Genomic DNA, 27,326 nt, shown 5'->3' with positions numbered 1-27,326 from the left:
CATCCAAATGTCCTCCAAAATTCCATCCATCCAGAGCTGGCATCATGATTAGACAGACTGGAAAGACATGCCTTGAACATTCTGGAGGGTATTAAGGCTGAGCACTCCTAGAGATCACCTGCCTTTGACACCGAATGAGTCAGTACCTTTAAACTAAGTTCCTCAAAGCCTCTGTGCTCCTTCAAATATACATCCTTCTCCCTACCCCACAACTCAATTGGATTACACTTTTTGATCACCAGCTCGTTCCATCCATGAGTTTCTTGTGATTCAGAGAATCCTTGAAATATTACAGTTTTGGTGCAGCTCTTGGTGCCATTGATTTTTATTTCACTCAGCTTCATTCTTTAAAAAGGAAGTGTTGGTGAATATAGGAAAAGAATGGCCTAAACTGGGGGGGGGGGGGTGTTTAGACACCCAACTATTGCAGAAAGCATTTCAGCACTTCTGCACCCTGGAGGAAGGTTTTCAATTTCAAGAAAAAAATGATCTTTTAAAAGTAACCAAGTAAACAACTGTGTTGTAACTGGGTGTTTTCAGGAGTATTAAAGTGACCACCCTTCACAGATTTATGTCTTCTACAAAAACGCACAGTGAGCAACAGTTCACAAATTAAGATTCTTATGGAGGTAATCTTGTTCTATCAGTAATAACAACGATACAGCAACAAGAACACATCCCAGTTTAGAGACTAATAGCAAGTGTTACATATTGTGGGTTGAAGTGCACGATTTTCTCCAAGTGAAGTTAACAGCTGAATTTTAGTTCTAGAGAAAAAATAAAAAATAATAAAAAAGCCGCAGACAAGTAGTTTTTCCCCAGGGATAAAGACTGCTTTTTTCTATAGCACTATGAAGGTTTGAGGCAGTCATCACAAATCACGAAGAAAACATTCACAGATTCATAAAAACACAGTGCTGAAACATTCTGTCTCTTCTGAACAGGTGGAGGCCTTCGGCAGCACAGAAAACTGACAGAGTAGAGCAGATAGGGTGTGTTCTTCACATTTAAAGATATCAAGGCCACCATGCAGCATTTCACCTTTGCAATAAAGGCAGTTCAGTAGAGCTATTTACCTTGCATAATCTCTTTACATACTAGGTTTTTTCCTGTGCTCAGCACGTTCCTTTCATACAGCCTTTAGAACTTCTTCCTGCACAAATTCCATGGTAACCCTTTGAACCACATCTAACCTTCCCATAAAACACATCACCTTTTGCAGAAAGGTGGGATTACTCTCATTCTACCACTATTCACAGTAAGCAAACCCAGAAGAAAAGCTTTCTGTTGGTTTGGTTTACTTAGTTCTGTTTTGTTTCCTTATCAAAACATATATATATAATCCTTCTGATTATTCATATACCATCTTTTTTTGCTAAGTGAAAATATCCCTTCCTACAACAAATGGAAATAAGTCATTTCTCCACAGCTTCTGTGTAATTCTATTTCTGTTTTCTAAATAGGGATCTTTCATTCGCCTCCCTCTCACTCCTTTTGGAAAAGCAGAAAGGAAGCTGAGAATCCCAACATTTCAATACCTAAACTTTTATTTTTCCTATGTAATTTGGAAAACCAGATAACAGATAAACAGTCATCCTCATATACAATGCAAACAGAGTCTTCAGAGGTCATCTAATCCATCTTGCTAGACATAACCAGGAGTTAAAGTACATTTCTAACACGTGCGTTGATCTCCACCTAAGATGCTGCACCAGCTGTGGAGTATTAGCAGGAATTAAATGGACTTTTGGTACACTTCTGCTCTCCTGCAGTAACACAGCTTCCTCTCCTACAACTCCAATAAATCTCAGACAAAACAGGGAATTCCTGGTTAAACAGCTTACAGCAGTATTGCAGACATCTTTCTCTATAACCCTAAAAAGAAGTAACTGAACAAGGCAGCAAGCTAGAAAGAAGGAAAAAAAAAAAAAGAAGAAGAAGAAAAACAAGAAAAAAATGGAATGAAGGCCTCTATGTTTTGTGTTTCTTTTAATATATTTTAGTTTCTCAGTGAGAAGGAGTAGAAGGGAATAAAATATGACTGCTTTGTTCTCTTGTGCAAAATGATCACTGCTATACACACTGAAAACTACTTCAATATGATGGATTTAAGTCATAAAAAAGGATGAATCAACAAAGGTAAATAAAACTTGATTTGTCAGCAAAACTCAAATGGAAACACTTGTTTTCAGGAAGAATGTAAAGGCCTCATCTGCAGGTACTTGCAGAACAATTCTTGCTCAAGGGTCTGCACACAGAGCTGACCATATCTATAGGTTTCCACAACCACAAATACAGTATTTTACTAGGAAAGCCTTAATCTGGTGTTATTTCCACTTTAAAGAGGAATCTTACCTGCTTCAGAATAACACGTATTATCTGTCCCAGAACAAAGTCCCAGTGGAATTAGAGAACCACGTAAGTCAAACACTAAAAAGTTTCTCAACAACCCAAGCAAGATAGAAGTCTTTCTCACAGTTGGCATGGCCAGAAGTTACTGGTACTGTTAGTCTGGATTGGTAGCAGAAGACTGGGCTGAAAACTAAACTCCCACCAATTGTATCTGTCACCCAAGAAGACTGAAGTGATCACTTAAGACTCCATGCTAAAAAAACCAGATGGGATCATACTGTTCTCCCATACCATTTAGTACCATGGCTACCTCTGCTAACTATCTGTTCAAAAGCTACATATTTTTTCATCTATTAGTTGGGTTGAGTTCCATAGGTTTCCAAAAATACACCGGTTTTGCCTCTAAGTCCTGCTGCATTCATAATAACAAGTTGTAAGTGAGCATACGTTGTGTGTGGAAGGTTAGTCAGAAACATGGAAGCTCAGAGGTTGATCTTTGTGCTGTCCATAACCACCAGCACAACTGCAGGAGAACCTTACCGACAAACACCAAAGGACGTTCCTTATATGATGGATGCTGCATACAGAGTACCTTTATTCCCACTGAATTTTGGAACCCCCCCAACCAACACTCAGCCTTTTGCACACCTCTGACACAGACACGTTCACCAGGTTCCAGCGCCGCGCAGCTCCCACAGACACAACAGCCAAAGCCTCGCGTTACTCTTAGCGAGGTTGCAACTATGTTTCCAAAGCGAGACAGCCCTCACACCTCGCCTAGCGGTTTGACTACCGACCATTAATAGTGTTCTCACCATCACAAGTGAATATTCACGACTCAGGACCGTCAGCTTCTGGCCAGCACAGAGCGGTCCTTGCGGCTCACGAACCCAGCGTTCCCCCCGCCCCGTTGTACATTCAGGTGCCCCGCGCGATGGTGCACGCGCCTCCCCCCCCCCAAGTCCGATCCATCCTCCCTCGGTCTCGCGCATCATTGCTGTCCCAGCGGCTGCCGCTCGTGCTCCTGCGCGCTCCTCACCTGATCCCAGCGCTGCCCGGCGCTTGCGCCGCCTCTCCCCGTTCCTCCCCCCCCCCAACTCCGCCTTTCCCGATTCCCTCTCTCGCGCTCACAGCGGTGGCAGCGGGCAGGGCCGGGCCCGGGCCCGTGCGGGAGCGCGGCGCCATCCGGGTGTCGTTTATCTCGTCCCCGGGCGAACGGGCGCGATGCATCTCCACCAGGTGCTCACGGGCGCCGTCAACCCCGGGGATAACTGCTACTCCGTGGGCAGCGTCGAGGACATCCCCTTCACGGTAAGGTGGGGGGGGATGGGGAGGGCGGTTTGTAGGCCCGATGGAAGCCGTGGGAGGGACCGGAGGGGATTAACCTGCTGGGGCTGCCTGCGGGTTTAGGGCCGTGCGAGGGCGGCGGGCGGAGGAGCTCCCGGCCCGCAGCGCCGCACTGCGAGCCCCTTCGTGCGGGGGCGGTTCGGTTCGGTTCGGTCAGGCGGTGCGTGGCTGTAGGGGCCGCCCGCTGCTGCTGATGCACGGCTCGCTCCGTCTGCTGCTCCCTTTAAGGAGAGAAAGAGAGACGTTAAGTACATTTCAGGAGTCTGGTAACTTGCGCAATAAACGCGTTCATCACCCAAGGGCTGTTTGTTTTCTGTCTGTGGTCACGTCAGTTTTCCCGTCTTTAGCCTATGCTGGTCGGATTGTAGCGAGCGGTCACAGCTGCGGCGCTCGGCACGCCGCATCCCAGCAGTGCGCGCTGGCTGTGAATACGTTGTCTCGCTGGGTTCCATACCAACGTTTGCGAGATATTAACTCAACTACAAACCGAATAGACGATGTAGAGCATCATTTCTTGCCCAAGACAGCCATCAGCTGACCTGTCCAGCGTTTTGAGCCTGCTTCAGGTTAACACAGATGTCTGATTTTGATATCTAGTGCTGAAATTCATAAGGAATAGAAGGTGCCATCTTTTTCTTTCCTTGTCTTGCTGCTGTGCAGCCGTGATGATATTAAAGGGCCTCTTTTGGTATTTACACAATAATAATGTAGTCATAGTCATATATGAATTGTGTTTCCTTTTGCTGTACCAATCTGAAGAGTCTATACAATAAAAGACAACTTGATGCTCTTTCTCATGACAGTTTTAATATCATAAAAAATGAATAATAATATAAATTACAGCTCACATAAGACTTTACCACGAATAATTTCTATCGTGATTTTCTCTTGTAGTCGTCGTGTTTTGTTTTTCTATCAAAACTAACAAACAAAAAGGCAGAATACTGTAGTAGCATGTTTTACCTATAGAGCTGCATATAACAGACCTCACTTGCTCATCTGGCTGCTGTGTCCAAGAAGGAAGTATTAAAGAAGGAACTACAGGGATGGGTTATGACAATGAATGCGCTTCCTGGACATCCACAGCTGTAACTTTCCTTTTTGTTTTTTATCCCTTCTCTGGTTTTGATTGTAGGCTTTTAAATTCCAGGCCAGTTTAGGCAGAGCACAGATGATACATTCTGCCTAATAAATGTGCTTGTTTAGGGCTTTAAGTGAATGGTATCTAGTTTTTCGGAGCATAAGAAAGGGAAAATAAATAATTTTGCTATTAAACCTTTTTAATTTGCTGAGAAGAAACAGTTATTGGTGACTCCATTAAGTGAAACGAATCCAAAGGAATAGATGCTAGGACCTCCCAGTTAGTAGTTTTTTTTGTTGTTTATGTTTTAGTAGTAAATGACAGTTTTCTTTTGTCATTCTGCTAGTAATTCTGCACACTATCCAAAGTGCTGTGAGCAGGGCTTTGTGTTCTTTCAGCAGTTACCACTAACTACGTCTCACACAGCAGAGTACAGAAGTTACAGGTGGTCAGAGTTGACTGCTATGCAAAGGGGTCTTATGACTCGCACACCCTGACTGACCAGAAAACGTATTCATTACCTGAACATTGCAGAGTAACCTGCTGCCAGTATGTTTTTTAAAGATTGTAAACTACCTCCATTTTTCAAACAATGTTTGGTTTCACTTAGCTTAGCGCAGTGTCCTACATTATCAGTCCCTAAGCCTGGTACTCCTGCATTCAATTAGGGCTTTGATGTTGCTCATTTCAATGGGCTCAGATTTGGAGCAAACATTGGCAAACCACAGCTTATTAGCTGCTTGTGGATCCTGCAAGTCATCCTTGCATTCTGGCAGTTTTGCAAATCCATTTAATTTTCTCTTTAAAGTTACCAGTGACATTGGAAATGGAGGTTGGCAGGTATTCCGTGTGGGTGGTTTTGCTGCACTGGTTTCATTCAATAACAGCTTACAACTCTGTTTATCTAAGGCCCCTGCACTGCTGATCCATTACAGTATCTCTCAGCATGTTATTTTCCATCTTTCCTTTTTGCTTGGCTTACCAGTTTTCCATTCCTTCCATCAGGCTGTGCAGATGATTAGTATTGCTACGAATTCTGTGGCCACTGTTCTTCTGGCAGGAGAGATTTCTGTGCTGACACAAAGGATCTCCTTGAAGATGTTGTCAGCTGAGACCTTCATAAGGAACTATTGTTAAATATTATAACTCTTATGGCACTTTCCTATTCTTTGGTGGGGCTTCTAGTTAAGTCCCCTTAAGGAATGAGAGAAGAAATTAAAAAGAGGATTTGATGTTATACAATGTTTGATGTTATAGAACATGTTCTGTTCTAGTATAAGCATGATAATATATCGAGATAATTAGAAATGCTTCATAAAAGTAATCAAATGGGAAGCTTGAATTTGGACAATACAAGGTGATACATAGAAATACCTTTCAGTGCAGGAAAGTATAACAAGCATTAACACTTTTGGTTTGTCCATTACCAGCTATACACACACATGCAGGCATACATGTTTAACAACAGTAAGCATAACTGAAGTTGAAGTCTTTTCCTTTCTCTGTATTATTTCTGAGACACGTGTCTGTATCTCTTTCAAGTCAAATTATCAATAGCAACAATGAAGAAAAATAAGGTATTTACAAAGTTTAAGATCTTACTTTAAGTGGACCAATGCCTTTTTTTTTTCTTCTTAATGTATCAAACAACATTTTCAATTGTGCCCATTAGTTTGTTAGTAATTACGAGGCAGACAGTGAGACAAAAACCTGAAGGTTAATCTTTGTTGTTTTAATTGCTTACCCTTTGAAGCATGAGATTCAACTGCTGGTGAATATTAGAATTGTAAATAAAATATTGGAACTCCTGGACCTACTTTTGTTTTCCTGTGGGCATTCATAGCACAGCCTCCATTTCTTTCACACCCCACTTGTTAATGTTTGCTAAACTGTCCAGCTTTGCACACCACTCATGGAGTTTGTTTTGCAACAAAATCCAAGATGAGAAGTTGAGCAACAACAAAGCAGAAAGATTTTCTGTTCAGTGCTAGAAGTTACTTCAGTATCTCAAGTCTCTCTCGCTCCCACTTTCTGGAAATTATTATATTCATCTTTTGTAATAATTTGTACCCTTCCAGACTGGGTGTAATAATGCCTAGACACAAAGGAGCTTAAGGTATTTTCTTACTGAAATAATCTCCCTCTAACCACCTTCTAGCAGTTGGTTCCCCCCTCCTTCCTGCTTGCATTACACTGATACCTCAGTATCAGTTCCTCAGAGCTTCCCAGAACAACAGCTGTAGGTCTGAGGACTCAGAAAGACAAAACTGCATTACTTCATTTTTGTGCCATGGCCTTGGAAATCTTTCATTCTAGACTTTGTGTACCCAGTTCTAATTTTTGCATGCAACTACATGGTTGCAAGACTACTTTGGACATTTAATTGCTGCATCTACGGGTACAATGTGTACTTTCACATTCAGATAAATACTTAGCAAGGGGATCACATTATAGAAGACCATATGAAAAGTTTGTATTTAGAGCAGTGACAATAGTGCTCACAAAGCCAGGTGTTTGCAAGCAATGTGGTTATTGACCCTAACTATCTTCTGATTGTAAAATCCATAAACATATTCTCAGTTAATGACTGTACTGGTAGACATCCTCTGTAGCAAGAAACTGTAGATGCTGTTAAAAAAGATAAAAAAAGAGAGGAAGTTAGAATAATCATTTCATTAATAGCTTCTTCCCAAGGACTTGCACAACCACTTACTTTAAATATTGTAGTAGCAAAAAGGTCATTTGTAGAAACAATGATTTTCTAGGCTCCAGGAAGACTAATAGCAAAACATTTTATCACAGTCCTACTTCTCAAGTCTTGACATTTTTCTTTGTATATTTGCCAGTTCTCAAGCTGGGAGACACAATATTCTCATATGAAATCCCACAATCCTTTCCCTTAGAAACAAGCATCAGAATTCCACAAGTCTGACGAGCCACGTGTTGAGATTCTTTAGCAAGCCCAACTGCTTGACAGCTGGAGGAGCACATTTTTTCAGAGCTGTGACTGATAAAAATAAAAGCTAAATGCTTTCTGTATTGCAAGGAACACAAGGCCTTGGGGAAATGTTAGCACAAGAAGAAGTTTAAAGGTCTGTAAATCAGATTGAAATTAATGTGAGGTACAGTAAAAAATCCTACTGTCTAAGTATCTGCTTTTTCTCATGGAAAAGATCAGAAGTGAACATGTGAGGTTGTGAGATCCTTTAGACTTCTCTAGTTCCAGTGGTTTTCCTACACCACTACCTTACAGTGACCAGCAACAGGCATTAATCTTGGAAACTGACAGAAATACTCACTAAACAGCCTTTAAAATGAGTGACCTCAAAAGACAGGACTAGGCCTCAGTAATTGAGAAATTATAGTGACAGATGCAAGGGGCAAGTGAAACTGACAAAATGATTTTATAGTGTCTGGAACTGACTGCTGAGAACAGACACATTCCTGCTTAATTCAACTGCTATAAAATTTGTGTCTACTGTATTACAATCAGTGGAAAACTTCCTTTAAGGAAAGAGGTCCTATGACTTTAAAGCAGCTTGTTAGTAGATTGATGAAAGAAAGGGATTTCTTTGCTTGAATGTGGTACTTCGGTGCAGCAGATCTTCTGGAGTGATTATGGGGCTTAGACTATTCTAGTGCACAAGGACAGGTGAAAGGTTGGCAGACATATGTATTTATTCTGCCCAAAAAAACAGTGCTGCAATCTATTATTGTACTATGAATCGTTACATTGTTTATATTGTAGTTTGTTATCTATGAGATACAACGTACCCAAGACAAATCTTTGTTCTGCAGTATTGTAACAAGCATTATTTTAAAACCCAGAGAAGTGCGGAAATGGGATCCTTGTGGAAAAGCAACCTTTGGTATTCTTTTTAAAGGGGGAGGAATGGTGGCAGCAGGATGAATTTAAAGAACTTCTACTTAAATTCAATATAGGTTTTTTTAAGTTAAAGAACACACAGACTTGAAGTTTTAGAGTAAGTTTTCTTACTGTTCTTTTTACCAGGATTTAAACCTGGGAAAATTTAAGGTATACTTTCCTATTTCATTTTGAAATCAGTTCTGTCTCAATGCTTCTGCCCCTGGATCTTGAAAAATAACCCGTGTAACTTTATGATTCAAGAAGAGTACAATTGTTCCAGTATTAAATAGGCTTTCACTGATATTCAGGAGCAGCAGCATTACATGACAGGAGCATCCTTAGGCTCTGCTTTCTTTTTTTTTCAGGAAAGTCTAATGTGGAAATTAGCAATGTGGTCACTGCAGACAAACAGAATTTTCCTGCATTTCCCAAAATGCTGGAGAGAAGATTAAAAATATGCATATTTTCTCATCACAGAGATTATTATTTTTTCCTGACAGTAGAATGAATGCTTTTAGTATAATACCGTCAGCATCTGATATTTGACATTATTTATCAATGCATCTTATACTCCACGGTCCAATAAATGCAAAAGCATAGAACTCTAAAGCAAGAAGACGGTATTATTGTATTCCACATTTGGCGCATAGAGCAGTCAAACCTCAGTGTGTTCACATCTACTTATAGAAGGACATAACCATCCCCAACTGTAAATTCTTCAGATGTTAGCACTGTCTGCTCAAATTCCTCTTCCCTCCTGATAATTGTTCCTAATCTGAAAGGCAGAGTAACTCCTAGGAGTTGATCTGTACTTGTTGATTATCCTGCTGTTGCTACCAAGTTGATGAGGATTGAACTCCCTACATAGCAACATAAGTTCCACTACTTGTTTAAGTTGAGATTTTTACATTTATTTCATAAGCATAATTCTAATAAAGATTTGGTTGACTTTTTAAATGATTTAGTTGCTTGTGTGTTTGTTTCTTAATACATTTTAATTTGTATTTCATTTAAATACCATTGCAGGCCTATGGTTCTGGTTGTGACATTGTTATTCTGGCAAATGACTTTGAATGTGTACAAATTATTCCTGGTGCTAAACATGGAAACATTCAGGTCAGTTGTGTGGAGTGCTCCCAGCAACAAGGCAGGGTAAGGATTGTTTTTATTTTATTCTTCATTTCTATATAGGCCTAAAGAAAAAAGAATTCTGAGACAATTAAACACAAACTTTAATATTATTCCTGAGCTAATTAAATGTCAAAGATTTTTACTGGTCTGTGATTTTCAGCACAATTCAGAGGATTGTTTTACTACAGTTCATTTTTTGAAAATTGAAAGTTGTGGAGCAGGGAGGAGGCAGGAGTTCTATTGTAACAATGGATTTTATACCTTTCCAATACGTGTAATACCAAGCCTCTCAAAATGTCAAAAGACATATTAGTTGCAGTATAGTAATGGTATTAAAATTCCTGCTTCTGTGATTCCCATTATTTTCTGCTTGTGTATAGCAAAGCAGGACAGGGATAAATAATTCATGTATACGTACATGGGTGTTTGTGCGTCCTGCAGAATAATAAATTGAACATTCTGTGTTTTTTCAGAAAAGCTCAGGCACATTTACAGTGTTTCAAAGCGCTGCAATATGAGCTGTCATAAACGTGTGGCCCTTGACTGGCTATGTGGCTACACACAGACTAGATTGCCATGAAAAAGAAAGAAAACTTTCTATGAAGTATTGTAGAGCACTGAGCACAAATTTTTCATTTCAATTGTATTTGCCTTCCACTGTTACCAATTCAGGCAAATTTTTGCTGTAAAGGCCCCAGCACTTCAGCCATGCAGGCCCAGTGGGAAGAGAGATTCCATCTTGTACAGGTGGCTTCTGCAAGACCACTGTGAACCTCTGCAGGGTTCTGCATTCAGGACTCTGAACTTGAGTCTTTTTTGGTTTGGTGTTTATTTTAATTTTCTCCCCACCATGTGAAGAGGAAGTAGGATTTCATAAGAAATGTGGTGAAACATTTACTTCATTTCTGTGTTGAAGAGAATGTGAGGAACATTAAGCAACTGTTCTTTTAAAAATTTTTTATACAAGAAGACAGTTAAATGCTTGTCAGAAGTACTTCTAAGCATTTGAGTAGTGTGAATATTCATAATAAAGGCAATTGTGTACCTGGAGGTTTCTGTAAAACAAGCAGATGAAGAAAATTGAGTGGTACAAGAACTTCGGTTATTCCATTACTATTCGTCTTCCATGACAGTGTATTTAACTATTCAAAATGGAATCAAATTTCTTTCCCTTTTCTAGTAATTATTATTTAGTGGTACAAAATGGAACATGGGGTCACACTGAGACCCAGACACTCATAATTAATTCATTAGGTAGTTGTAAAGTAGAGAAAACGAGCAGAAGTATCAGTTTTCCCTTATGCATTAACAGTAGTTGCCTTAGAATTATGAATTAGATCTGATTGACAGTGCTCATCCCACTGAACAAAATATCTTCCATACTTATAGTTAAAATCTTATAGATGGACTGGTTCAAAGGACTGCATTACTGATCTTCCTATGGAAAGTATTTGTATATATTACTCTGAATAACATTTGTATTCATTTTACTTGTTGAATTTCTGTACGTTTAAGTAATAATGTGGAAATTCTCTAGATTCTACCCAAGACTGTGGAGCAGTTAGGCTTCTCTCCTAATCTTGTATCTTGAGTCTTTTGTTTGCTTTTTTGTTTCCAGATTGCAGCATCATATGGAAATGCTGTTTGCATTTTTGAGCCACTTGGTATAAATTCTCATAAAAGAAATAGTGTAAGTATTATATTTCATGATTGTAATTCATTTTAGGTTCTGAATGAAAAGTATGTCTGTCACTTATAAAATTGGCACACAAAAAACTAATGGATAGACATTTCACAACATCTGTAATGATGGATAATAATAATAAAAGAATAATAATGGGTGAGAAGGATCTTCCACTGTACAAACAGAACTGGGGATTGCAGTGTTCTCAAGTTCACAACAATATTTGATGCAAGAGTGACAAAGCAGTCAGCTTAAATTCCTTTAAATTGACGTGTCAGGTCCATAATACAGTAATAGGACTTGGGCTTGTATATCAGCCAGCTAGCTCAGCCAAGCTAGTTTAAATAGCACAGTCATGGCCAAGCATCAAGTGTTAATTGTGTTCACAAGTGGGTTTTGTGACATGTTGTATCTATACTGACATTGGCATTGATGTTAAAATTCATTTTTACTTTTTTTTAAACTGCAGCAGCTCAAGTGTCAGTGGCTCAAAACGGGGCAGTTTTTTCTCAGTTCTATGACTTACAACCTAGCTTGGGATCCTCAAGGTAATGTGAAATTTGTGATGCATTTGTTTAGTGTTCGTAGTTAGAAAACTTGAAAATAAATACTTTTATTGAAATAAAGTGGGAGCATGAATACAGCCATTTTAGATGATCCATTCTTGGCAACATAGCATCAAATAAAATGCATTTGTGAAGATGCCATGCCAAGTATTTGAGTGCTTTATGTAAGATTTTAGTTTGGGAATCACAGTGTTAAGCTGATAACTGCCTTAAATTACCACAAATAATATTTTAAACATATTGCTGAATTATAATAAAACTCCACCAAGGGAGAGATATCTAACAGTGTGCATTATCTGAGACATTAATGGCTGTTTAGCATCTTCAAAGGTCATAATTAAAAACTGTCATTCAAAGTCATCCTAAAAAACATCAAAACCCTAACTGTTTTTCTTTAAAGGCATTATAATTACAAAATGTTTTGATAAAAACAGGTGTATGATATGATTGAATCATATAATATTTAAAATGGACTTCATAAATTTGAACGTTCAACCTGTTTTTAATTATTTTCATCAAAATATGATTATAGACATTGAACATCATTATGCATGTATCAGTTTGGTTTCATGTCTTCAATGTTACTCACATTCAGGTAACAGGCTGCTGACAGCAACTGACTATTTGCAACTCTGGGCCCCACCTTCCAATGACATTCTAGAAGAAGATGAAGATGATCCTGACAGTCAGATGAAAGATGATAAAGTTCTCCCTGTTCTGAATGACTGGAAATGTGTCTGGCAGTGCAAGTGAGTGAGGCAGTTCTCATTTTAAGACAGATTGCAATGTCAACTTGTATATCAGCCCTATCTTCTTTCCAAAGCTGTATTTTAAAATACGCTTTTAAATAAGCTTAAAATATCATAAAATTCAAACTGTGGAAGTTACTCCAAAAAAAAAAAAAAAAATCTTTTTTTCAAGTGACCTTCAGTCACCTGATAACCACATCAAAGGTTTAACTAAAGCCCTGGCAGTATGTATAAATTGTCCCTGTCTTCTCATCCTTTGAAAGTTGTGCTGAGATACTGGATGTGACAGAGGAGCAGCAGCAAGCAGACATGCATTGCTGATCAAGATGAGAGCTGTTTGATGCCTTCCTATCATTTGTTTTGGCCTCTGGTAGTGGAAGAGCAAGTGAAACAAACTTCACTTCCATGATCTCATTAGATTTAGCCTAGGCTTACCATATTTAAAACAACTGATTTTTTAACATGCTGTTTTTCTCTAAATAAAACTATATGAAAATGCTAAATACCATGATTTCTTGTTGCAAATACTTCTTATGCTTCTGCTATATCTAAAGTATGCTTAAAACAACAACTGCAATATCCTAATATAGTTTAATTAACAAACACTGAATTAACTAAATACACATGGGGTAATAATGTAGAATAAATAGACTTTACTTACATTTTAAAACTTTACTCTTGTGCTCTTTAGAACTGCAGTATCAGTACATTTGATGGCATGGTCTCCTGATGGTGAATACTTTGCAACAGCTGGGAAGGTAAGAACAACAAAAGCAACAACAAACTAGATAAGTTCTTCAGTTACGTGCCATCAGTTTTGTTTGACGGAAGAAAATAAGTAATATAGAATAGTCCTATAGCCACGTATTCTACTGTAGTTTGAGCTAAGTAATCATCTCCTATGTAATGCTATATTTGCATGTAATTCCATGCATTTCAACAAGAAATTTGCTTTGGCTGTTTACTGTTACTGAATACTTCAGAACTGACCTGAAAATACAGTGACAGTGATACAGATAAAGTATACTTAGATGAACTTTCAGATTTGCTTAAACAATTCTTCATCCTTTGTTTGAAATAATTAGGGTAAATATTAGATCATGATGAAAAACATTAGCATTTAAGCAGGTGTAACCTGCATATCAGCATACAAATTAGAAAAGATTTTCTGTTTACAGTGATGGCTGAGTTCAGTTATCAGTTCTGAACTTCTAATTCCATTTGTCATATTTTTTGTAAAATTTCTATTCAAACTAAGTTTTCAACTAATAATTCTCTTTAATGTTACCCTCTTGTTTAAGTTTCCAGAGTCTGGATAGTTGGACATTTATTGCTTGTGCTTAATGTTGGTCAAATGACAGGAGAATTTTAGAAACCTTTATCTCCTTGGACTTACAAAAGAAGACAACAAAATCACAAGCTGTCATTACTTTAAGACTAAAAACCTAGTAACGACACCTTAAAAATATTACATTTAATATTCACAACTTTCATCATAATATTTAACAGTTCTGTCTCTCAGACTTCCTTCTTGCAGAGTCTGGTCAAATACTGCTTTTGACATGTTTGACAGGAAATAAGAGCTCCCAGAGATTTGTAATTTATGTGTTTATTCCGTATCCACACTCCCTTTCCAGTCCTAAAATTCAAGGATGTATTGCACAAATGTATACAGTGTACTGTGCTCATACTTGTAATGTTGCTCTTAGTTCAAATCAGTGTAGTCCTACTCCAGTCCCACTTACCAGCATTTGGAGTATTACTGCATTTCACTTCTGTTGCAATTAACTAGATCAGTAGTATCCAGCCAATCAAACTGGAAAGATAGCACATGTGGAGGGAAGGCTGTACTGTGCAGCCACTCATCATTCATGTGCCTATACTCAGCAGATATAGTACTTCCCACAAAAATCAGGCTTCCTGTGCATAGGAACCCTCAGGGACTTAAAGCACAAATTTTCCTAAGGGAGAAATTGACTTGTAATGAGTTTAATATTGCGCTGTGAGTGGCAGCCTGTTTCTGGTAGAGGAATGGATGTAGGATTTAAGCACACATAGGTGATATGCAGAAAACGGAAGAACTGAGAAGAATGTAGGGGGACAAATGGACTGCAAGAAAAATTACTTCTGGGAGTGGTGTGTTCCCAGCAGAATATTTTTTTAGTCCTGCAACTCGTTCCAGGGTGACTATGAAATTTCTGGTCTCAGGAATGGGTTGTCTGCAAAACTGCAAATAGTTCCAGGGTGTAGGTTGAGTATTCATGAAAGGTACTGAACAGCAGTCTCATGCCATTTTAGTATTTTCTTTTGTGACCTTTATCACTTATAGCTAGCTAATCCCATGTTATTTTGCTGCTTTGCCTAGGATGATTGCCTCTTAAAGGTTTGGTATCCTATAACTGGTTGGAAGTCATCTCTTCTGCCCCAAGAGAATGAAGAGAAGAAGAAATGCTCAGGGGTTGCCAACTTCTCATTTGCCTATTTAGCTCATCCTCGAGCAGTGACAGGATTTTCATGGCGTAATATTAGCAAGTACATGCCCAGGTTTGAAAGATTTAATTTTTAAAACAACCAACAAATCAGAAAGCAAATATTTGACCAAATTGTTGTGGTTTTTTTATTATTTTGTTTTTTAATGCACTGCTTAAAGTTTGACCATGAGAAAATGGTTCAGTTTCGCTGCTTATACTTTGAAGAAATTGAACATATCCAACATATATGAAGACATCCATTTTTTATTACAACAATTACAGTCACGTTAATACGAGAGACTTATTCTAAAATATGGTCTGAGCTTCTCAAGTTTTGACAGATGTAATGACATTGGAAATAAAACTTTCCTTTATGCAGTTAGCACTAAATCAGATCTTTTCTGAACCTTGTTGTACATGCTGCAGTTTAATTCACTGCTTGATTCACCTTTCAGGATTTAGTAAAAATGTACATATTCTTCACATTATCCAGCAAAACAATAACTTAGTCAGTTCCATAATTTCAGTTTTATCATAACTGTTGCATTTATCAGACAATAACAACTCCACATTCACATACACTTTTGCTAATAATTTATGAGTTTATCTGTCAGTATGTTGAAAATCATTACTGCTATAAAACCTTTAGTTGAGGGAGAGGAAGAAAATTGTATGAAGTACTGATGACTGCTAAAAACTTGCATATTCTCCTGATTTTTGTTGTGTCTTTATTCACAATTTAACTATATTGGGTAATATTTTTGATATGTTTTTCTTTAGGGGTTTAGTCTGCAATGTGTTACTCACATCATGTCTTGATGGCATCTGTCGACTGTGGGCAGAGACACTGCTACCAGAAGATACTCTTCTTGGTGAGCAGATATGTGAAACCAGCACTTCCAGCATTAGCAGCACCATTTCTCAATCTGGAAAGCACAAAGACAGAATACAGCATGCACTAGAGGTACAATACTTGTCAATTTTGTATTTCAGGATTTTTAAAACTTGTAAACATTTAATAGAAAATTTAAACCGTGGAACTCTAAGATTGTGTATTATTTAATTCTTATAAGCGTAGCAAAATAGTTTGAATTATTTATAGAACTATATTATTAATTGCTGAAGAAATAGGAGATTTGTAGTTCTGCACCTAAGCTACACGTTCTTAAATTTCAGTCTGCTTTTTCTGTAGCAGGAAAGGAAATCTTAAAGCCATAGGTTTTACATCAATATTCAATTATATCTTAATCTTTTTAGTGTTTCTTAAATTGTTTTTTCTAATTGTACCAGACAATTCACCACTTGAAAAATATGAGAAAAGGACAAAGGAGATCTTCCGTTCTCGTTACTCACACAGATGTATTGCCAGATCAGCAGGGTACTCATGAAGTTCAGCGTCACATTTCTCATCACGCAAATGCACTCGGTCACTTCCACATAGCAGCAAGCATCAACCCTAATACAGGTAAAAAACAGCCATTTATCAAATTCTTAATAATATACTTGCACAGAATGGAAAAAATAAATAGAAGGGTCTGAGGTCCGTGTTCTTTGTTCTGTGTCTTTGAGTACAAGGTATTCATAGGAAGAATATTATTTCATAAGTCTTTTATTTGGCACAGAATTTTGTAAGTAAATTGGTCTGGTTATTTTAATTACTGTTTGGTTGGTTTTTTTTACAAAAAAATCAGACTTACAAAATAGCTGTGGTTGAAAGAGATCTCTGGAGCCAATCTTGTCCAATGTCCCTGCTTAAGCGGGGCCACCCATAGCCAGTTGCCCAAAACTTTCAGCATTTTAAAAATCTAAATTAAATTTATTTTTCCATATCAGAAGGTAAAAGAAACTTCACAACCTAAATTTCAAGTCTGCTTAGTGCTTGATTGCTGGGTTTGGGGAGGCTACAGTATGTGATAAATGAAGTATTTTAACTACAGAATATACAGAATGAAGAAAAGTTGTACAATACTTTTTTAGGATGAAACCACTTTGTTTTTTGTAGAAGAAAAAGATGAAAGTTACTACTTTACCTTACGCCAGGAGGTGAAGTGGCAGCATTGCAACTTAAGAAACTGAGCAATTAGATCTAGTAAATTTACTATTCTCATCACAATTACTTTTTTTGTTACTTTACTGATGTTAAACTTACCTTTTTTGATTCATATGTAGAAACTTGATCTGAATCCTACTTTTCCTAAACTTACAGAAACAAATTATGTTCTACCAAAAATGAGTTAAATATTCAATTAAGAAATTCGTGTTTGTATTTATGTAAGTACATATACATTTCTATAAATTTTAAGGTATGGAGTTTTTATTTATTTACAACTGTCCACAGATATTCCGTCTGTTTTGGCTGGAACAGCTTTTAATATAGATGAAGGCAATGGAGGCTTCGTCGTTCACTGGTTGAATAATAAGGAATTTAATTTTACATCATCTATTGAAGTATTTATGCAGCATCTAAGAAAACTTTCTGAACAACAGCTAGAAGAAGATTTGGAGGATGTTGAGGTTGAAGAGCAAGAAGAAAAAGAAGAAAAAGAGAGAGGTTTGCGCATGAAATTAGATCATGGTTAGTAGTCTTGAGATCTATACACCAGAATAATTTGGAAACACATTTATTTAGTGCAGTAATTAATGGAAATACTTAGCAGAGGAATCAGAAGTGATAATATTTTATTACTAATCTAAAATAAATAGATATAGCTACATATTTGCCTCCTCTAATAATTGGGTGACATGAAAAACTTAATGAAAAATCTCATGTTGGAAGGCAATAATGATTTATACAGTGAAAAAGAAAGGTTGCTTTGTTTTTCATATCTGTTTTGGAAATACTTCATAGTTAGGAAATTAAGACTAAGACTTGCTTTTGATTTACCGTACAGACTGATTGTCAGTAATGAAGCATAAATTGATGGTAAGCTTTAAGGAGGGTTGGACATTCTTCCATTTGAATGAAACCTCACTCTGTCTAGTGTGAGCAACTGAGAGTTGTACGGACAGATATTTCTACCCTTAGTTTACATGAATGTTCTTACGAGGTAGTGCTGTCAACAGATTTAAAAATATTTTGTTGTTTGGATTAGAAACTATGGTAGGGAAACATTTGAAATGGATTAAACACATTTTTTTCTGTTGCAGACTTGTCTATAGATAGAGAATCAGAGACAGGGACTGGTACAGGCTCTTCAGAACATGAAGATGGAGAACGAGATGGAAGCCCCAAAGCATCTCTACGAGGAAGCCTACGGATGCCTCTTCCAACAGTTTTGTTAGATCGGAAAATTGAGCTACTGCTAACTGAATGGAACAGAAATCCAGATATGCTTTTCACTATTCATCCTGTCGATGGTACCTTTTTACTGTGGCATGTGAAGTATTTAGACGAATACACTCCAGGCATCTTTCGCCAAGTTCAGGTGTTGTATATTTGAAATTGGCTTATTTTTTATGATCCTAATGGAGTCATTGTGTTCCTGCTATTTAAATCTGGTCATCTGAATGAATTTACTTATATTTAATATTTTTATCTTTATATTTAACTTATTCATGAATTTACTTACATTTATTTGGACTTGCATTGAGCTCTTATATTCTAATTTTATTTTTTTTCCCTTTCAGGTTTCATTTTCTTCTAGGATTCCTGTTGCATTTCCATCAGGAGATGCTAGTTCCCTTAGCAAAAATATTATGATGTATGCTTGCCCTGTCTTATTAAAAGATACCGGTAATGCTGTACATCAGAAAACAATGGACTTTTCAGATAAAACTCTAGAAAATAGAGGACCAGGCTTTGATCAGAGCAGTACAAACATGAATATAATTTCTCCCGTAGTAATGATGATTTCCAAGCACATAGATGGATCCCTAAATCAGTGGGCAGTTACTTTTGCTGATAAATCAGCTTTCACTACTGTGCTAACTGTATCACATAAATTTAGGTACTGTGGTCACCGTTTTCATCTTAATGATCTTGCTTGCCATTCTGTTTTACCATTACTGTTAACATCTTCTCATCATAATGCTCTATTAACTCCGGAATCAGACAGTTCTCATGTCCCTGACAGAATAAGCAGGGTAATGGATCCTAGTAAACATCTGAAAGGTTCTTCTCGGCAACAACTTAAAAATGCAGCAACTCGAACATTTCATGATCCAAATGCAATCTATAGTGAGTTGATTCTGTGGCGTGTAGATCCAATAGGACCTTTGTCATACACTGGAGGAGTGTCTGAGTTGGCCCGAATTAACTCTCTTCATACTTCCGCTTTCTCCAACGTAGCATGGCTCCCCACACTTATTCCCAGCTATTGCCTTGGTAAGTACTCTTAGCATGACCCCATGTAGAATTAGTGATAGTCATAGAATTTATTTGTATTACGCAAACTATTGGGGTTTTTTTGCATTTATGAACAATATTTATATACAAAAGGGGAATCTTTCTTAAATTATTTAACTTCTGTGAGGAATTTTAGTTAAATAAATGAGCAGAAGCTTATTTTGAAATTTAAATATTGGTGTTTTAATCCACATAATTTCTTAGGTTTCTTTCACTTCAATATTTTATATGAATTAAAAACATTATTAAACATTATTAAAATATATGTTTATATATTTTAATATATATTTATATTAAATATATATAATATATTTGATATATTAAATATATATTAAGTTTATATATATTATATATATTTATATATATATAACATTATTAAAAACATTCAAATATTTTGAAGTTGAATATAAATGACTCCTTGAGACTATTTGATGCCCATTTTTTCTTTAACTCTACAATTTCTTTTTTTCTACCAGGTACATACTGCAACTCTGCTAGTGCTTGTTTTGTTGCATCTGATGGCAAAAACCTGAGGCTCTATCAAGCTGTTGTAGATGCAAGAAAGCTTCTGGATGAGCTGTCTGACCCAGAATCATCTGTAAGTTTTATGCAGTGATGGCTTGAAATTTTCAAAATAAAACTTATTAACTTTTTTTTCTCCTCCAGTGGTTTGTCTTCATTTATTTCTGCACATCAAGTTTTGTGCTGTTGCATATATAAGGTCTTAATTTAAAAAAAACAACCAATCATTTTATTGTAAATGGTTGTAATTTCTGTTGTCTGAAGGAAAAATCTACTAACTCATCTCATTTTGCTTTGTTTCAGAAACTTATCGGGGAAGTGTTTAACATTGTGAGCCAACAATCTACTGCTCGACCTGGATGCATTATTGAACTTGACGCAATAACCAACAAAGTAAATAATTAATTAATTCTTTCGGATATCACATAAAGGTGTTTAACAGCTTTGTATGCTAATTAACCTGAACCGTTGAAAAGACACAAACAAAATGACATTTCTTTATGGTGATAATGATAGTGATGAATTTCCATGAATGTTGAGGTCCTTTCAGTACCTTTCAGAACACTTTCAGGAGACAACTTTCAGCTGCTTGGATCTCAAAGCCCATTGCCATAGGGTGTAACAGTATTTTCTAGGCATGAATCTTGTTTAAAATAAACTTGACCGAAGACTGGTTTACCCCCATCATGATTTAAAGGAAAAAAAATAACAGTCACTTTCGGAAACTCAGAGTAACAGATGGACAAACAACAGCAACATCAAAAGATAAAAACTAGAACTTAAGTCTTTTTAAAATGAATCATAACTTTGAATAACAGATTTGTTACTCATAGAAGTTACTGAGCTGGTTTCTTTAGGTAGTAGCCTGTGACTATTTTTTTTTTTTATCATGTTTTATTTGATAAGGAGGTATCTTATACAAATATAAGTAAGCATTTCTCTATTCTTCAGAAAGTTCCTAGGTCTTTTAAGTATTAATCACATGGGACCTTCAATTCAGGCTTACAAAATGTCTCCTAAGACACTGAATCCAGTTTTCTTAGAGATCAGATCACAGTGGTGACTGTATACTTTCCCATAATACAAATGTTGTGTAACCCTTTCACTACCTCCTTTGTTCCTGGCCACTGTTGAAGTGGCTGAAGTGGCCATCTGATGAAGCTCTAAGAAATGCACCTTTTATATTGAATCACTTAGCTCTGGCTAATTTCATCCTGGTAGGATTTTAAAAATACATGTATGGAGGAAGATATTGTTCTACAGTTCTCTGGAAAAAGAAGATATTCAGGAATGTGAAAATTTTGCCATGATTCTCTTTGGGTGACACATTTTCTTTATTTGCAAGAAAGATATGAGAGTGGGAGTATCTGAGGTTCCTACCTTTTTTTTTTTTAGCAGATTTCTTAATTCATTGCAGTCATCTTCCCAATGAAGAGGAGTAGTAGAAGTCTATGATATTTTACTATGCTCATTTATTCAACATCTAAAAAAATAAAAATCATCTTTAAATACTTGCAGCAAAAATATTATTACAGAATTAGTCTAGTGTGGTAAATCTCAGTAAAATTGCTTGAACATAGAAACAATAGGTTCTAGAACATGCTAGTTTCAATGTAGAGGTGAAAATGTTTTGTTTTTCTAATAGAAAATATTTTGGTTTCATCATTATAAAGTGATCCTTCCTTATCAATAGTCTGATTATACAAAATAACTATTTTAGTACAAAATGTTGTTAAACCATTCTGAAAGCATTACTACTGCTCAATGTTTCAGTGTGGCTCAAATACTCAATTGCTTCATGTCTTTCAAGAAGACTTCATTTTGGGATACAAACCACAAAAAGAAGATGTGGAAGGGAAGGAAACAGAGATATTTTTCCAACCATCACAAGGTATAGCATAAAAATAATTACTATGAAGTAGATACCAAAACTGTTCTTGAACAGTACTAAAGTTTAGCAGGCACATATTAGATTCAATTTTAAGGAGAATCTGTTGAATTCACTGAACTGAATGACTGACATTGCTTATATAAATCATCACCTACATGGTAACAGTATTAAATATAGTTATTCTGTTTGCTTAGAGTAAAAAATTTTAACTTGTATGATAAGATCCATTTTTCAAAATGCTGTATCTTTTAAAATGCATACAAAGTAGAACAGAAGTATGTTTCCTGAATTAATATGTAGTTACAAGTGATAAAATGGACATATCTATCAGGCTGGCTGTAAATTAGTCTCTGTATTTTACTAATTCTTCTATAAGTCTGAGCAAACAAAATATTGATTTAAATGTTATTACTAGTATTTAGCATTTTGTAATCAATTTCAAAGAGGAAAAATCTTTTCTGTTTTTTGCAGATTTTGTGTTGTTTTTTTTTTAATCAATTTTTGAATGAAACTTTATGATAGTTCATTAATGTGTTTAAATTACAGGATATCGTCCACCACCTTTTTCAGAGAAGTTCTACTTGGTAGTAATTGAAAAAGATAGCACTGGCTGTTCTGTGCTTCAGATGTGGCATCTTCATCTCAAATCTGTGCAAGCCTGTTTAGGTGAGTATTTTCTTATAGATGGATGTTTATTTTAAATATCATGATGTGTCATGAATTTAAAGCTTGCCGTTTTAGAGGCAATAGGAGTAAAGTTCCATGCAAACATTGGCTGTGTTCTATACTACTGACAATATAAGAATACATTGAAATGATAAGTAATGTATCATTGAATTCTTTAAACTATCAGTATTTCAGAATGTTATGGATGTCTTAAAATGAGTAGTCTTAGCATAAAATTATTTGTAATGAAACTAAAGCAGACAAAATATGATATAATTATTTTCTTCTCAACTGAAGCATAACTAAGAAAAACATGTGATTAGAGCATATTCATGCTTTGCCCTAACATATAAACAAGGGTATTTTTTAACTGTTTTCAATGACTTTTTTTCAATATAGCAAAACCAACTGAAACTACTTTATCAGATAATAAGCTTAGTGTACCTGAGCAGAAGACTGTAGATTCTTCTCCAGATTTATCACCTGGTGTGAGTCCCATTCCACGATCTTCATCAATTGCTAATCTTCAGACTGCTAGTAAACTCATTCTGAGCTCCAGACTTGTGTACAGCCAACCACTGGATCTTCCTGTTGGTGTAGAAGTAATAAGAGCAACTCCTTCAGCAGGTAAATTTAACTATTTTTCTATCTAAACGATCTACTGATTTACCACCTGGCTTATAGGATAGTAACCCCAACCCTGTGGCTCTCTTGATTAAATAATACAGGGAACACAGAACTAAAAACACTCTCACCTCTGCATCCATGTCTTTCAAATCTGAAACACGTCTCATCATCCCTTTTCGAAATGTATCAAGTCCCCCAAAGCAAAGCTACTTGTAAAACTAATTGCTCTAATGGTTGGAGATTTAACTCCTAGACTTAGTTTATTAAAGAACAATTTATACCCACTTTGTCCCCTGCCACCATTGATCTATGAGCTCTTTTTTTTTTCTTTTTTCTTTTTTTAAAACTCTCTGTACTTGTCCCCTTTATTTCTGCCTCTCTTCTTTTTTTCAAGATATTTTTAAGTACTATTCTGCTCCCCTTAGGTTTCATTTTGGAAGGCTACACAAGCCTAATCTTAATGTCCTTATTAAGACTTTATATTCCTCTCATTATTCTAGCAATCATTTCCTAAATTAGTTCAGTTAAACTTCATCCTCTTTGAGTAGTGCTAGAACTGGCAAATGATTGGTAACATCCAAGCTGCTAACACTAGCACTGGTCTTAAAACATTTGTTTTTATCTTACTCCAAATTAGAGAAATAATACCAGATTGAAAAGTGCTTTGTTAGTAGTTACAGTGTTGTAGCTGTCTTTTATAGGTGTTTGACACTTTCTCGCTATTAGCAATAACATTTGTTCTAATTTCAGGTCACTTGAGTTCTTCATCAATATACCCAGTCTGCCTTGCACCTTATTTGATAGTAACATCATGTTCAGACAACAGAGTGCGTTTCTGGAGGTGCACTGTAGAGACTGATCTAAACAGCAAAAATGAAGAAAGGGAAACATATCATTGGAGAAAATGGCCTTTAATGAATGATGAAGGAGAAGACAACAGCAGTACTGTCACCATAGTAGGAAGGCCAGTTGCAGTTAGTTGTTCTTACACAGGACGTCTTGCAGTGGCTTATAAACAGCCTGTGCAGCATAATGGTTATGTTTCAAAAGAATTTTCCATGCATGTTTGTATACTTGAGTGTGAGTCTACAGGAGGATCAGAGTGGGTTTTGGAACAGACAATTCATCTAGATGATTTAGTTAAAGTTGGAAGTGTGCTTGATTCGAGGGTCAGTGTAGATAGTAATTTGTTTGTTTACAGTAAATCAGATGCATGTCTGAATAAAGACAAATACCTGGTCCCCAATATCAAGCATTTGGTGCATTTGGATTGGGTATCGAAAGAAGATGGTTCACATATATTGACTGTTGGAGTTGGTGCCAATATCTTCATGTATGGGAGACTTTCAGGGATTGTAACAGATCAAACAAGCAGCAAAGAGGGTGTAGCTGTTATTACTTTACCACTAGGTGGAAGCATAAAACAAGGTATAAAATCAAAGTGGGTTCTGCTTAGATCAATTGATTTGGTATCATCTGTAGATGGCACTCCTTCACTGCCTGTTTCTCTCTCCTGGGTGAGAGATGGTATACTGGTGGTGGGCATGGACTGTGAAATGCATGTTTACGCACAGTGGAAACACACTGTCAAGTTTGGTGATGGTGAAAGTGATGTTTTTACTTCTGAAGATTTGGCAACTCAAGATCCACTCAAAACAAGCTTGATAGCAAAAAAGACCAGCATAATTGATGGGGCAGGTATTGTGGATGATGTTTTCGGCACTCCAACTGTAATTCAAGATGGAGGCCTTTTTGAAGCTGCTCATGTTCTTTCACCTACTCTCCCTCAGTATCACCCAACTCAGCTACTGGAACTTATGGATCTGGGTAAAGTTCGCCGAGCCAAAGCCATTCTATCACATTTAGTTAAATGTATTGCAGGAGAAGTTGCAATAGTAAAAGACACAGAAGCTGGAGAAGGAAGTGGTCCTAAACGCCATCTTTCTCGCACCATTAGTGTAAGTGGCAGTACTGCAAAGGACACCATCACAGCTGGAAAAGACGGTACTAGAGACTACACAGAGATAGACTCTATTCCTCCACTGCCACTTTATGCACTTCTTGCTGCAGATCAAGATGCAACTTACGTTTCTGAAGAAACTTCTAAAATACCCCAGGGCTCTGAAGAAGATGCTAAAAAAAAGACAGAGGACCAGTACTCAGATCTGTTTCAGATTCAGCCTGTTACAACTGATGACTTCATTGATTTTGAGCCTGAAAAGAGGGAGAGTAAATCTAAAGTTATTAATCTCTCACAGTATGGTCCAACTTACTTTGGCCGAGAACACGCCAGTGTCCTTTCCAGCCACCTGATGCACTCAAGTCTGCCAGGCCTCACTCGACTAGAGCAGATGTTCCTTGTAGCTTTGGCAGACACTGTGGCCACAACAAGCACTGAACTAGATGAGAACAGAGATAAGAATTACTCAGGTTAGTAACTGGCATATTATTGAATTAACATTCATGGTCTTCCCAGCTAAGGCAAACTTAGTCTTTGAGTACTTGGGGATAACAAAGCTGAAATCTAGTATCAGTATTCAGATTTGATATGGCAAAGAAAAGAATACTTAAATACAGAGATTTCTCTGTATTTCATGCACAGTATTTCATTTCATACAGCAAATTTAGAAATATACATTCATTATATGCTGCATGCAGTAAGCCATATACACGCCCTTAAGTCATTTACATGTCCTTTGTAGTCACTGCCTTATTCAAAAAGTCAGTGTTTTGTATTTTACAGGAAGAGATACCTTAGATGAATGTGGTTTACGATATTTGTTGGCTATGCGCTTGCACACCTGCCTTCTGACATCACTCCCACCTCTGTATCGAGTTCAGCTACTTCACCAAGGTAATTTTTAGAACGTCGTATTACTTTCAGTTGATCCAGTTGAGCTGACAGGATAACAGCTATTCTTTGAAGGCCTTTAATTTACAAAGTGCATGTTTCCCTGCATGCACTGCATGTAGAGAAAACACAGAGCTCTAGAATAGAAGACAGATTCTGTGCTATTCCATTTGAGCATGAATAATTTCCCCAACCAGATAACATACTGATTGTATTATATGTTGCTTTGTTTATGTTGGAGAAATGAAAGTATTGCTTTACAGAAGTATGTTTTTTATCTCCCCTCTAAGATAATTTTATCATTTTCATCACAGGTGTTGGTTGTTTGTTTTTTTTTCTTGCTCAATCTGAGTAAATGTTGTTCTGAAATACACAACAGGAAAGAAAATCAGTTACCACCCCAACAGTGTACACAAAGCTTTCTAGCCCAGAATGGGTTTGCCTCTGAGATCATGTTTTTCCTTCTGTTTTACACCATATAAAACTAGTATGTATATGCATGGGGTGCTGGAAAAGAAGCATTGACTAGAAGTACTGAAGAGAGGACATATACTGCGAGATGTTTTGACTTCACCTTGAACATCTCTACTTCCTGTCAATAAACATCCCTCTCTACCAACACTCTTTGCAGAGGTTCAATTTTGCATCTCTGATGTATTCCATCTGTTTATTAATGAGTATTAATCTTCTGGATTTTATTACGTTACTGTTTAGGCCTATCTACCTGTCATTTTGCGTGGGCTTTTCATTCTGAGGCTGAGGAGGAGCTAATCAACATGATCCCTGCTATCCAGAAGGGAGACCCACAGTGGTCTGAATTAAGAGCTATGGGTATAGGTTGGTGGGTCAGGAATATCAACACACTCCGAAGATGCATTGAGAAGGTATTCTAACTGCTTATAAATTATAATTATATGCTGTTAGTTATGCCTTAACAAAAAAGGTAACTTGTGCAGATTCTCTTGTACTCCAGCCCAGCTGGGAGGCTGTGTCACTAGTTATTTTTTTAATATAGCCAGCTTCCAAACACCAGTACTGTCAGATGATGTTGGCAGGTCTGGCTTATAAACCAGAAGTATCATGAAATATGTTTGAGCTAGGAAAAAGCCATTTTTGAAGCATTTAATCTTTTCCCCTGTATTTTATAATATGTTTAACATTGATTTACCCTATTT

General features: G+C 36.8%; 1 protein-coding gene and 1 long non-coding RNA gene across 5 annotated transcripts in view; one reads left to right on the top strand and one right to left on the bottom strand.

The window, feature by feature from the left end:
• Positions 1-2,925: 2,925 nt before the first annotated feature.
• Positions 2,926-13,528, bottom strand: LOC116653904. The gene is made up of 3 exons (XR_004308524.1): positions 13,440-13,528; positions 5,763-7,408; positions 2,926-3,920 (listed from the first exon to the last, which is right to left on the bottom strand). It is a non-coding gene; the product is annotated as an uncharacterized LOC116653904 (long non-coding RNA).
• Positions 3,552-27,326, top strand: part of DMXL2 (Dmx like 2) — a 45,464-nt gene continuing 21,689 nt past the window's right edge. For all 4 annotated transcript variants that reach the window (XM_015872877.2, XM_015872875.2, XM_015872876.2 and 1 more), the window contains exons 1-20: positions 3,552-3,663; positions 9,675-9,800; positions 11,398-11,469; positions 11,933-12,011; positions 12,625-12,778; positions 13,470-13,536; positions 15,144-15,322; positions 16,030-16,213; positions 16,540-16,714; positions 17,588-17,824; positions 18,397-18,674; positions 18,877-19,573; positions 20,071-20,192; positions 20,420-20,509; positions 21,890-22,007; positions 22,554-22,673; positions 23,073-23,300; positions 24,051-25,730; positions 26,044-26,154; positions 26,866-27,035. In XM_015872877.2, the coding sequence (XP_015728363.1) occupies positions 3,577-3,663; positions 9,675-9,800; positions 11,398-11,469; positions 11,933-12,011; positions 12,625-12,778; positions 13,470-13,536; positions 15,144-15,322; positions 16,030-16,213; positions 16,540-16,714; positions 17,588-17,824; positions 18,397-18,674; positions 18,877-19,573; positions 20,071-20,192; positions 20,420-20,509; positions 21,890-22,007; positions 22,554-22,673; positions 23,073-23,300; positions 24,051-25,730; positions 26,044-26,154; positions 26,866-27,035 (4,974 nt within the window). In that variant the 5' untranslated portion in view covers positions 3,552-3,576. The remainder of the gene's footprint in view (positions 3,664-9,674; positions 9,801-11,397; positions 11,470-11,932; positions 12,012-12,624; positions 12,779-13,469; positions 13,537-15,143; positions 15,323-16,029; positions 16,214-16,539; positions 16,715-17,587; positions 17,825-18,396; positions 18,675-18,876; positions 19,574-20,070; positions 20,193-20,419; positions 20,510-21,889; positions 22,008-22,553; positions 22,674-23,072; positions 23,301-24,050; positions 25,731-26,043; positions 26,155-26,865; positions 27,036-27,326) is intronic.

This window comes from Coturnix japonica, chromosome 10 (assembly GCF_001577835.2).
Source record: "Coturnix japonica isolate 7356 chromosome 10, Coturnix japonica 2.1, whole genome shotgun sequence".
In the NCBI taxonomy this organism is placed as follows: domain Eukaryota; kingdom Metazoa; phylum Chordata; class Aves; order Galliformes; family Phasianidae; genus Coturnix; species Coturnix japonica.
The sequence above is the reverse complement of the archived record's forward strand: the minus strand, read 5'-3'. Positions and strand labels throughout refer to the sequence as shown.